Raw genomic sequence first — 13,046 nt, forward strand, 5'->3', positions numbered from 1 at the left:
GTGTTAAAGTGTCATTGTTGGCAAAGCAGCCATTAGTAATGTGAATCAACACAGGGGTGATTCATGTGGTCAGTGATGTGCTGTGGGAAAGGACTAAGCCAAACATCTGCCCAATGTTATATTGAGCTATAAGCATCAACATACTGTATATAATACATATGGATGAGTTGCAATATATGATCACAGGTGATTTATCTGAAAGCGAGCCTTAAAGAGGATTTAATGCACAAATGTTAAAATAATAATAATAAAAATAATAATAAAACACCAAACTGTAATGCAATATATAACTGCCTACAGCAAATTGATTCTGATTCATTCAGGCTGATGTTTGATGATATCTGAGTCCTGCATACTGAGCACAGATTGTATAGTCTCTTGGTGGTAACCAAATGAATCACTCCAGATGGCTGGCCTGGAGGTCTGGAATAGGGGGGCTTACTGCTTTAGCTTTGTCTAATGGGCCACACTTTCTTCGTGTTCAGTTTCAATGTCATTGAATCTAGAAGTGTGGGAAGCCCTGTTGCAGTGCCGCTCCCACATCCCCGCTGCTGAAACAGGAGCATGTGAACAAGGGATAGACAGCAGGCCGGCCAGCTGTGTGTGTGTTGCAGAAAGTGTGACTGTGCTAAAAGCGAGGAAAAGTGTTCACATGTGATTATTAAGTTGAAAGACATAGAGCACACCTTAACCAAATATTATATTGAACACTGAAGCCAGACAGACTGAAATATATATATAGGAAAAATTATTCATACTTAATGGAACATTTGTTAAACATTATGAGATTATGTAAAAAAAATATATGTCATTAATAAATTATTAATTATTATTACATTTTTATTCAGTTGTTTTAGTATATGAACCAGGCACCCTGCAAGAAAGCATCTGCTTAAAAATCTACAAGGTCACCAGTTTCCCACATTCACACACCACTAAGCGTTTCACTGCCTATCATCTTAAGACCCTTCACCTGCTCCTTTGAGAAAGATTCATTGTTTTCTAAGTAATTATTGAGCATGTGGCAGCTTGCTGTTCCTTAGTTCCATTCGAGCTCCCCTATTGGCTGCAGACTGTGAGAAACTCCAGCAAACCCAGGACTCACACATTCATATGCAGATTAGAGAGTATAAATAGTGGAGGGAACGAGAGAGAGCCCAGAACAACTCAGATCTTCTCTCACGGAGAGCTAAGAAAAGAAATACAGCCATGGCTCCTACAATCACTGCATCAACCATCAACTCCAACCACCTTCTTCCACTTACTAATAAGGTAAATATACTAAACATTGTTTATTAAGTTTTTTTTTTTTTTTACAAATCTTTATTTTTTAAAAATGTATTACGTTTATGTATAAATGATCTGTGTGATTAAAGAAATCTTTCTGTTCTGTCTGTAGCTGAGAAAGCCGATAGTGGAGAAGATGCGTAGAGAACGCATCAACAGCAGCATCGAGAAGCTCAAGTCTCTGCTGGGTGGAGAATTCCTAAAGCAACAGCCTGATTCCAGACAGGAGAAAGCCGATATCCTGGAGATGACAGTTTATTTCCTGAGACAGCAGCAGGAACAGTCCCATAAGAAGTCGAGCTGCTCCATCGAGGCTGGTGAAGGTTACAGCAGGTGTGTGCAGGAGGCCATCAACTTCCTGTCTCAGTGTCAAGTCCACGCTCAGTCCCAGAGAAGACTGCTCAGCCACTTCCTCACCATGCAGCCTTCCATGGAGAAGAGCAGAAGTGTTGTTCCTCAGCTCAGCTCTCCAGCCTGCCAGATCAGCAGCAAAGAGGAGACTTCAAGCTGCGGTGGCCTCTGGAGACCCTGGTAGAGACATGTGGACACTTTTACCCTCAGGAAACCAACTTACTAATGCCATATTGGCATTACAATAGTTTTCCTGAAGTGTGTTGAAATATTTTGCTCAGTTTTTTTATGGGCAAAATATGTCAAGTTGCTTTCCTTAAAGGAAAGCATGTGTAGATGTTTCCATCACTGTGTATTTGTGAATCTTTAAAATGCAAATTTTAACTATGCAAGAAGGACATACTCTAAAATATTTTGTTTCTGTCAAAGAAACCAATTGCTGATGTGTTTATATGATCTCTTATTGTGTAAGAAATGTCTGTTTGAATTATGAAACAAATTATTTAATTTTGTTTAGGTTGTTTCTTCCGTTATTCATATTTAATATGAACAGTATGAGCAAGATATTTATGATATTTGTAATACAGCTCGTTCTATTCCAGTATAATGCAACTGGATCATTTTGACTGTATAATCAGTTAAGCAATTTAAAAAAAAAAGTTTTTTGACATAATGTTTTTATTATTATTATTATTCCTACGAATATGATTTTGCTACATTAGCTGGGTATGAAATGCAATTTTATTAATTGCAGATGTAACATTTTTTCCAGATTGGAAATACCAAGAGACTGCCTTCAGTGAAGGTCTTAGTGATGTGTTACAATATTTGTGAATACACAAAGTCACTCCTGCCAAAAGAAAAAAGAAATCCTGAAAATAAATTGTCAGATTTTTGACAATCAAAATACTCAATGTGAATGATTCATTTTATCTACTTTTATCCCCACTCTTTACATTACATCATCACTGCATCACTTAAACATCAACACCTAAAATGTCATTGAATGTGCCAAACTGGGATTGTGAAAACTCTTGTTTAACTCTTATATTCTTATATGCACACATCACAACAATACTTTGTACTATTGCGATTAAATATTTAGGCATTAATAATATTATCTATTACTCTTGTCAAATAGTGTATTAATAGTAAAAATAGTATAAATAATGTATGCATGTATTTATATGCCAACCACTTACATGAGAGTCACAAGTGGATCTATAAAACCTGTGTCCTGGTTAAAAATTAAACGTTAAACATTTTTATATATTAAATATTAAAATATCCTTATTTAATATATTAATTTTATTAAATCATTTTGAATACATATCCACAATTCAAGTCTTATAGAAGTTTTAGCATGAAGAAAAAGTGGTTCAAAAGCTCATAATGATAAAATGTACCGTAATCTGCATATGTTGTACTGTACAGTAGCTCCCTTTCAGTACCACCTTAACATGGCTGAGTAGTACCAGTTCCAGACAGTTGACAAAAACATTTTTTAAATGATGTTTATGATAATTGAAACACTCTCACATATGAATGATCTGAAACACTAATGTAATTCTGCATCCATAGCTGTTAGGTACAGATCAGTGACCCTGAGCTACTAATTAGTGACCTAAACAAGCATATTTAAAACCTTACAATGGTTTGTTTTAGGTGTATATTTTTAATTTAGACCTGTTGCTTTTTACCTGTATTGCAGGCTCAATTATAATTAATTCTCAAATTTTAAAATTACAGTAAACTAATTAGCATCAGCATAAGCCTCTCACTCATAGTCTATACTGCTCAATCCTCTAAACAGACTCAAGGGGGCCTGGCGCCTATCCCAGGATTCAATTCAATAAAATGCACTTCAATTTCATTTGTATTGCGCTTTTAACAATTGACATTGTCGCAAAGCAGCTTTACACAATCAAAAGAATTATTTCATTTTGTATGGAATGTGAATTTGTATGAATCAAAAGGATAAGACCGTCCCTGATGAGCAAGCCGAGGACAACAGCGACAGTGGCAAGAAAAAACTCCCTGAGATGGCAGTGGGAAGAAACATTTAGAGGAACCAGACTTACCAGGAAACCCGGATAACGGATAACAGGAGATATACAGCCCGAGGCATGGGTGCACATTGGACTGGGTGCCAATCCATCGCAGGATGCAGACACTCATTCACACACTACAGGCAATTTGAGAACGCCAATTAGCCTAATCTGCATGTCTTTGAACTGTAGGAGGAAATCCACCAAGCATGGGGAGACCATGTAAACTTCATGTACACTGAAGCACAAATTGAACCCGGACACTGGAAGTGCAAGGTGCCAGTGCTACCACTAAGCCACCATGTCGCCCAGGGTAAACCAAGGATGGAACTCAAAATCTACAGCAAGAGAAAATGATTCTTTAGGTGCTCTTCTCTACTTGGAACCATCTATAACATGGAAGAGCATGATACGCTTTGGAATGAATAATTCAGAAACCATATTGATTGTACTATCATTCTTTATTTTTCATTATTTTTGGTTATATGATTCATATTCACACAATGAATTGCACAACCTTCACTGAAGGCAAAGTCATTTTCAGTTTGAACATGTTTTATATAATAATTAAATAAGAAAACAGCCCAGGCCATTTTATCTTGGTCACAAAGACATACTGTAAACATGTTGATGCTGTACAAAAGCATCACCATTACCTCTATAGCACTCCATTGGAGCTGGATATGATAAATTAGGAATAGTCACAAACATTCTACATTCAAAGTTCAGGAGTATAGATCAGCAAAAATCCAAATGAAAACTTTAAAATGATATTTCATATTTTAAAAAGATGCACTATGGTGAGGTTGTATCAAAATCGTAGTTAATCAAACCTAAACTTTAGGCAATCTGCAAATGCAGAACGTTTACACCCAATGTGGGTTGTAACAACGCGCTGAAAAACTTGATGTCTCTTGCAAGGGAATTAAAGTAATAATTTCTGAAACATCAAGGCACGCTTTCCTGCAATGTAAGCAACTTAGATTTTGCATATGCAAAAAAATTCAGCGCTCTGGAAACCATAATTAATGCCAATGTGACATTTAAAAAGTCAGTTTCTTAATGTACTGTAAATACAGTTAATGTACACTCAATATGAGCTTTTTGTTAAATATTCAGTAAATACTGTATGTGGCACGGTAACAGAAAAATCTTGCTTTTTCAATAGAAAAAAAAAGCCTTTTCAATACGAAAAATAATCATATACTGTCCATGGAACGTTGGACAACACATTTCAGGAAACTGTAGCTAATGCCAATATGGCATTAGTAAGTTGGTTTCCTGAGGGTAAAAGTGTCCACATGTCTCTACCAGGGTCTCCAGAGGCCACCGCAGCTTGAAGTCTCCTCTTTACTGCTGATCTGGCAGGCTGGAGAGCTGAGCTGAGGAACAACACTTCTGCTCTTCTCCATGGAAGGCTGCATGGTGAGGAAGTGGCTGAGCAGTCTTCTCTGGGACTGAGCGTGGACTTGACACTGAGACAGGAAGTTGATGGCCTCCTGCACACACCTGCTGTAACCTTCACCAGCCTCGATGGAGCAGCTCGACTTCTTATGGGACTGTTCCTGCTGCTGTCTCAGGAAATAAACTGTCATCTCCAGGATATCGGCTTTCTCCTGTCTGGAATCAGGCTGTTGCTTTAGGAATTCTCCACCCAGCAGAGACTTGAGCTTCTCGATGCTGCTGTTGATGCGTTCTCTACGCATCTTCTCCACTATCGGCTTTCTCAGCTACAGACAGAACAGAAAGATTTCTTTAATCACAAAGATCATTTATATATAAACGTAATACATTTTTTAAAAATAAAGGTTTGTAAAAAAAAAAACAACAACTTAATAAACAATGTTTAGTATATTTACCTTATTAGTAAGTGGAAGAAGGTGGTTGGAGTTAATGGTTGATGCAGTGATTGTAGGAGCCATGGCTGTGTTTCTCCTGTTAGCTCTCTGTGTAAAGAAGATCTGAGTTGTTCTGAGCTCTCTCTCGCTCCCTCCTCTATTTATACTCTCTAATCTGCATATGAATGTGTGAGTCCTGGGTTTGCTGGAGTTTCTCACAGTCTGCAGCCAATAGGGAAGCTCGAATGGGACTAAAGACCAGAGGACCACCACATGCTCAATGAAGTGTCTATTACTCAGAAAACAATGAGTTCATCTTTAGGCAGCAGGTGGATGGGTGTATAGGAGAGTGAAAGGTCTTTGGGAAAGTGGAGACCTTGACGGGAAAATGGCTGTGTCACTTGACATTACATGGCTGAGGCACGTGTCGTGACAACATTCTGTAGTTGATACTAAACAAATTTAATATGATATATGTAAAATGTTTGTTTATAAAGATAAACCAAAATATATTTAACTTTTTTATAAATAAGAAAGAGAATATGAGAAATTTTGCACAATCTTTGCACAAATGTAGCCTCCACTGAACTTCAGTGTTTCATCAAGCAGCCTTAAGCAGTACAAATGCAAACTATTTGGGTAAAAAAATTAAAGAAATAGCTGTTTTCCATTTGATTCTTACATCATCTATTTAAAATGCATATACACTTATATAGTTTTATAATAATAATAATAATAATAATAATAACAACAACAACAATAATAATAATACATTTTATTTGAAAAGCATTTTCCATTAATTAAATTTTCAGTATTATATAATATAAAAGAATCTCAATATTATATCATTAAAAAAAGATAATTTATATTTTCAATAATTGTACTAATTTTAATATATTATTTATAAAATAGCATTTATTATTTATTTTTGAGATTTGATTTGTTCTAAAGGCACTAGTAAGTTGGTTCATGAAGGATTGTTGTCCTTTCTGACTGATAAAGATAATTTTAGGATAAATAAAATGTGAAATGTTAGTAAAAGTAAAATGCACCCTGTTAAAAGTGTCTGATCCTGACGATTGTGTCTGAGGGCCCATCTGCTGCATTTAATGAGGCACACGTCTATTCAGTGGCGAGGCTGTGAATGCGAAAAGTGTGGGAAAGCTCTGGGGAGTGCAGTCTCAGTCCTGTATTATTCCCCAAGGACTGACCTTAATTGTATGCACACTTCATGCAATTATTGCTGTATAAGTAAATCTATATCCTGTTGAATCTGAATAGCAACCTGCTATGACATCAATAAAATCATTGTATCTTATAAACATTTTAAGAAAGACATTATAAGTAGGATTATTCACAACTGAAAAGCATTCAAGATAGTTGCAAATCTTCGCAGGAGTGGACGTCCCATCACATTTCACAAGGTGAAATCAGGCAATGCTCAGAGAAATACAAAACATACCCCAAGAGGTATATCTCATGCATATGAAGAAACCTGAACAAAAATGGTTTTGTTTGAAAGGGTTGGCAGGAGAAGATCACTTCTGTCGAAAAAAATATGAAAGCTTGACTGAGGTAGAACAGAAGACTTCTGGAACAATGTTTTATAGACAAATGAGACCAAACAGCATATTAGCAGAAACACCTCATACCCACTGTCAAGCATGGCAGTGAAGGGGTTATAGTTTACCAGCCATAGCCATAGGACAATGATCAGAAGTACAGCAGTAAATCAGAATGGACCAAAATTCCTCCACAAAATGTGTGAAATAGGAAACGTCATACACTAAACGATTACTTTAAGTTACTGCTACTAAAGGTGGATATACAAGCTATGGAATCATGGGAGTACTTAGTATTCCTCACATGATTTCTTTCTTCTTGGCTTCATTTTTGTTAAATAAGCAATTGCACAGTGAAAAAAGGTCAATGTTGTTGTTCCTCTGAGAATGTATTTGCCTAATACTACGCATAAACAGTTCTGTTTTGTTTATGTGCTGATGTAAAGATTTCTTTTTGATGTACAAAAAAACAAAATATTACTAAAAATGTTGCTTTCAGGAAAGGTGCTTATTGATATTTTACATCATAGATTACGGTTTACAGCAGTAGTAGAATTAATTATTATTTAATAGTACTGAATTAATGTAAGACATTTAAATGTATTATTTGCATTATGTATATATTTACAATTATTTCTTAGTGTAGTTGAGATGCGTCCTGGTGAAAGTGAAAGCCTGCACTCTATAAAGCATTCTCACAATTCACAACATGAGCGCTAAATCAAAGGGTGCTTATGGCTCGTTATCAGTAGCTAACTGTGTAATTCAATCAGCCTGCTGTTTCACTAACGTCTCACAGCTGCCTGTTCTAGGGCCCAGTATGAAAAAAACAATCAGCTCAAAAATAAAAACTATAATTATAGCTTACAGTACTCAAACCACAGGGGAAACCTATTGTGTTTTTGGAATGGCTATGACATGCAATATCCGTATGGTATACAGGCATGTGGTTTAAACAAGGTTTTCCATTCAAAACCTGGGTCTGTGCATTTCCATGCATCAACATGACACTTTACAGTATATCCAGTTACCTGGTAACCTTAAGGAATGTTATGGATTATGAGTTATTATTAAATGAAAGGAAACAATTAACAAACCACAACTCAACAGCAACCCCCGTTTTATGACCAGGTGATTTCAACAGTAACCTTTGTGTTTTGGATGTTTAGGTGGACAGAACGATCTTTGGTTGGTCTTTTATATAATTCAGAGAGAAATATTAAACCACACTCTTCTATAATGTTGATTTGTATGAAATTATTTTTTTTAAAAAGATTATTATTAACACATTTGTTTTGTACATCATGCTAAGCAAAAGATCTGTATGCAGAAGATTTTATGAAATTAGCACAAACACCACTTTACTGGATAAGTACAATTGCATACAACTTCAGCTTTTATTGTTGAACACAGATATAAAATGCATTTCTAAATGTATTGATTTATAATTCATGCACGGTGATTAAATAAATAAGTACATTAATTAATTTATTACTGGTTAACATTTTAAATAATTTCTAAAGTAAATTTCTATTGCATCTCTCTCTCTCTCTTTCTCTCTCTCTCTCATACAGACAGTAATGTTTCCATTTTCTGTTTTATTTCAGGGATTTAAAGTTGTTGGGGTTTTTTTTACATAAAATGCTGTTGATCTGGTTCATCAGTTACTGTTGATCTTTTCTCTTTGTTAAAGGAAGCTGTCTATTTACAAGCAAGTGAAAATTACACATCTATACAATATGTCTGATCCTGAGGGTCTTTAATGAGTCCTTTAGGCATGTGGTCCATTTAATAAGGCACACGTCTATTCAGGTCTGGTGTTGTGAATGGAGAGAGTGTGGGAAAGCTCTAGATAGTGCATTGCCAGTCTTAAATTATTCACCTGGTGCTGACTTTATTTGTATGCACATGCAATAGATCTGTGTCCTGTTGAAATTTTGTAATTTTGTTTGCCATGATTATATATAATAATAATAATAATAATAATAATTATTATTATTATTATTATTATTATTATTATTATTATTATTATTATTATTATATAAACAATATCTTTCAGTAAGGACTGGGATCTAAGCAATTTCCCTCTGGGATTAATAAAGTTCTTTGAAAGTTCTTTTTTAAGGAACTGCTTCTTTAGTTTTTTAAAGTGTCATTAAAAGGTAACATCAAACATTGACTCCCTGACCACTTAACTTCAAAATTTTAATTTTAATTTTAAGACCTTTTTTGTGCATTTACGGTAACATCAGGATTTCCACTTTCTCACACACTCTACTACACAAACCCAGCTGTCCACCTGCTGTCCAGAGATGGACTTATTGTTTCCTGAGTAATAGACACTTTACTGAGCATGTGGTGGTCCTCTGGTCTTTAGTCCCATTCGAGCTCGCCTATTGGCTGCAGACTGTGAGAAACTCCAGCAAACCCAGGACTCACACATTCATATGCAGATTAGAGAGTATAAATAGAGGAGGGAGCGAGAGAGAGCTCAGAACAACTCAGATCTTCTTCACACCAAGAGCTAACAGGGGAAACACAGCCATGGCTCCTACAATCACTGCATCAACTATCAACTCCAACCACCTTCTTCCACTTACTAATAAGGTAAATATACTAATCATTAATATTCCATGCAACTTAATCTTCCATTTTAATAAGTTTTAAATATTTACTTGGTTGAACTGTGTTTTAACAAATCTTTCTGTTCTGTCTGTAGCTGAGAAAGCCGATAGTGGAGAAGATGCGTAGAGAACGCATCAACAGCAGCATCGAGAAGCTCAAGTCTCTGCTGGGTGGAGAATTCCTAAAGCAACAGCCTGATTCCAGACAGGAGAAAGCCGATATCCTGGAGATGACAGTTTATTTCCTGAGACAGCAGCAGGAACAGTCCCGTAAGAAGTCGAGCTGCTCCATCGAGGCTGGTGAAGGTTACAGCAGGTGTGTGCAGGAGGCCATCAACTTCCTGTCTCAGTGTCAAGTCCACGCTCAGTCCCAGAGAAGACTGCTCAGCCACTTCCTCACCATGCAGCCTTCCATGGAGAAGAGCAGAAGTGTTGTTCCTCAGCTCAGCTCTCCAGCCTGCCAGATCAGCAGTAAAGAGGAGACTCCAAGCTGCGGTGGTCTCTGGAGACCCTGGTAGAGACATGTGGACACTTTTACCCTCAGGAAACCAACTTACTAATGCCATATTGGCATTAGCTACAGTTTCCTAAATGTCATAGAATATTGTTGTCCAACTTTTTCTGGGCAAAATATGACAAGTTGCTTTTCTTTTGTAAAGGAACATGGATGGATTTTCATTATGCTGCCACATTCTAACTATGCAAGAAGAACTGATGCATTTTATTTTCACAGATGAGTTTGAATGTAAAAGATAAGCTCATATTGAGCATAAACTTTAACTGCATTTGCAATGCTTTCATTCACTGAAAGCTTATTTTTACTTATACCAAACATATTATCTAGAATCTAAATATATATAATTGTAAAATGTCTGTGACATTTCCTGCAATGAATACCTCCTATGGAGTGAAATGTAGATGAACACTTTCTTTGAGTTCGATGTTGTTTATAGACCAATGCAACTTTTTTTTTGATTGTGCAGAAAATGCTGTGGTATTTGTACTTTTAAAATTCTCCAGACAGGAAATTATGTAAGTTTTCCTTCAGTGAAGGTGATCAATGTTATGCCTCAGAATGTGAAATTAAAATTAATCAAAATGTCATAATCAATATGATCTCAATGAATTACTGAATAATAACCAAATATCATTTTTGATTGATTACAAACAAATATGGTATAATTTATGGCTAAAGAAGTAGTACATATGAGCTCAAATCCACATGCTGAATAGAGTAGGTAGTGCTCTCCACTGTCCACTGTCCACCATGTGTTACACTGCACGATGACACAGCAGTTCAGATGCCTCGGAGAAAGCACACGCTTACCTCAACCCTTCCCAAATGGTAGAGCCATGTAGGAGAGATTTGGGTTCTGGGTGGGCACTGGCAAGATCAATTTGGAGAGAAAAGGGAGGTGTGAGATAATTGAGATTTAAGGCAACATTACAAAATCTTTCATGCAGTTCTTGAGGAAATTTGACATAAAGCTGTCAATTTAACAGCGTCTAGCTAATTAGCAGCATAGCTTGTTTTTCTGACTAACATGAGCAGACGCTGATCTCAAACAGAATGAAACTCCATGAAATATCCTTTATCAGTATGGGCTTGTAGTGTACATAAACTTTATGTATGTATATTTTTTTTTAAAAACTGTACTAACATATGTTCAGTTTTCTAGTTAAAACAGAATAATCTAAATCAAAAATTATTCTAAATAATTATAAATATAAACATTACTCATAAAAACTGAGTGGAAGTCTTATGCAAACTATTGCAAAAGCAGCCATTAGTCCATTAAAAATAATGAGCATACTGTACAATAAATACTGATCATTCACAAGGTAAGAAACAGTACAGTGTGATAACTTTAGACATGTTTTATGTACTTTATATACAGATAGACTGCCATATACATGGAGCAAAGTATGTATTCCCTGTTTATATTAAGCAAAAAAACATTTAAAAAAAAAATAATTACCTCTACACACCGGTGTGCACTGTAACTCCACGTACAGCACAGGATCGAACCAGGGACCCTGGAGCTGTAAGGGATCAACACTTCAATATTAAATTATTTAAAATAATTATATAATTAAATTATTTTATTATTTTATTTTTAAAATAAGATGTTTTTTGTCCTTTCAACATAAGATCATCTTTGCTGAGGCATACTCATAATATTTTCAGTCAGTCAGAAGGAACTTCAAGTAGCACTGCTGTTTATGCACACCAGTGTATTAACAACACATACGTTTCATGTACAGTATATTTCATTCCATAGGAGTTAGATATATTGTGTCAGGGAATATTACAGATATTTCACAGTCTCATTTTGCTTAAAGTACAATTAATGTCCTTGTTTAAACAGACATATTACTACAATAAGAGACTAAAATATAAAAATGAGCCAAAGCTTTCACTGATATATAAAATATAATTTTATAATGAATGTTTGTACTTGGTATGAGCATTACCTTATACATTTAAAGTTATCAATTAGAAAAAATTATTGGATACCAATGTTGGCTTATTTAAGCTGATTTCCTGATGGCAAAGAGTCACTTCTGCTCTTCTCCTTGGAAGGCAGTCTTTCCCGGGACTGAGCATGGACTTGACATTGAGACAGGAAGTTGATGGTCTCCTGAACACACCTGCTGCATCCCTCATCAGCTGCAGTGGAGCTGCTGGACATCTCATGAGACTGCCGCTGCTGCTACTAGCATCTCAGGATATAACCTGTCGTCTCCAGGATGTCAGCTTTCCATGACGACTGGCCACAAGTGTGTGTTACTCAGGAAATAATGAGTCCACCTCTGGGCAACAGATGGACAGCTGGGTGTGTGAGAAACTGGATAATGTGATGTTCACTTATGATCACTCTAAGATACACAGCGCATGGGTATGCCCATGTTTGAACCTGTAATTAAGTGCAAGAGTCATTCCTTTATGTGAGGAACTGTTTGATGGGACATTAAAGAAACTGTGAAGAGATTAATACAAATTATATATTTCTTAAAAACAATTATATGCCAAAGTGGGGTTTAACGTGAATTACAACAGGACATAAACCTACTGTATATTAGCAGCAATAAGTGCATTGATGGGGCCTACAATTGAAGGCAAGTCAAGTGAACAATACGAGACTGAGACTGCACTCTCCAGAGCTTTCCCACACTCTTCCCATTCATAGCCTCAGAGCTGAATAGGCGTGTGCCTCAGTAATTGGACCTAATTTTAAAAGACCTCAATAGAGGCTTTTGGGATCAGGCAGTTTGTCCAGATGTGTACATTTTACTTGCTTGCAACATGCTGTTAGCATCACCTTATCAGTGTTT

The 13,046-nt window shown here is 36.1% G+C and overlaps 2 protein-coding genes and 1 pseudogene across 2 annotated transcripts; 2 read left to right on the top strand and 1 right to left on the bottom strand.

Annotated features, from left to right (window-relative positions):
* Positions 1 to 490: 490 nt before the first annotated feature.
* On the top strand, positions 491 to 2,548 carry LOC128510329 (transcription factor HES-5-like; annotated as a pseudogene).
* Positions 2,549 to 4,128: 1,580 nt separating this feature from the next.
* On the bottom strand, positions 4,129 to 7,221 carry LOC128510330 (transcription factor HES-5-like). Its single transcript, XM_053482535.1, has 3 exons — positions 7,215 to 7,221; positions 5,546 to 5,775; positions 4,129 to 5,416 (listed from the first exon to the last, which is right to left on the bottom strand). Exons 1-3 carry the CDS (start codon positions 7,219 to 7,221, stop codon positions 4,994 to 4,996), a joined length of 660 nt encoding a protein of 219 aa, XP_053338510.1. The 3' UTR covers positions 4,129 to 4,993.
* A 12-nt stretch (positions 7,222 to 7,233) lies between these two features.
* On the top strand, positions 7,234 to 10,834 carry LOC128510331 (transcription factor HES-5-like). The gene is made up of 3 exons (XM_053482536.1): positions 7,234 to 7,243; positions 9,464 to 9,693; positions 9,806 to 10,834. Exons 1-3 carry the CDS (start codon positions 7,234 to 7,236, stop codon positions 10,226 to 10,228), a joined length of 663 nt encoding a protein of 220 aa, XP_053338511.1. The 3' UTR covers positions 10,229 to 10,834.
* The last annotated feature ends 2,212 nt before the right edge of the window (positions 10,835 to 13,046 follow it).

The sequence above is a fragment of the Clarias gariepinus genome, chromosome 22 (genome assembly GCF_024256425.1).
Source record: "Clarias gariepinus isolate MV-2021 ecotype Netherlands chromosome 22, CGAR_prim_01v2, whole genome shotgun sequence".
NCBI classification, from domain to species: Eukaryota; Metazoa; Chordata; class Actinopteri; order Siluriformes; family Clariidae; genus Clarias; species Clarias gariepinus.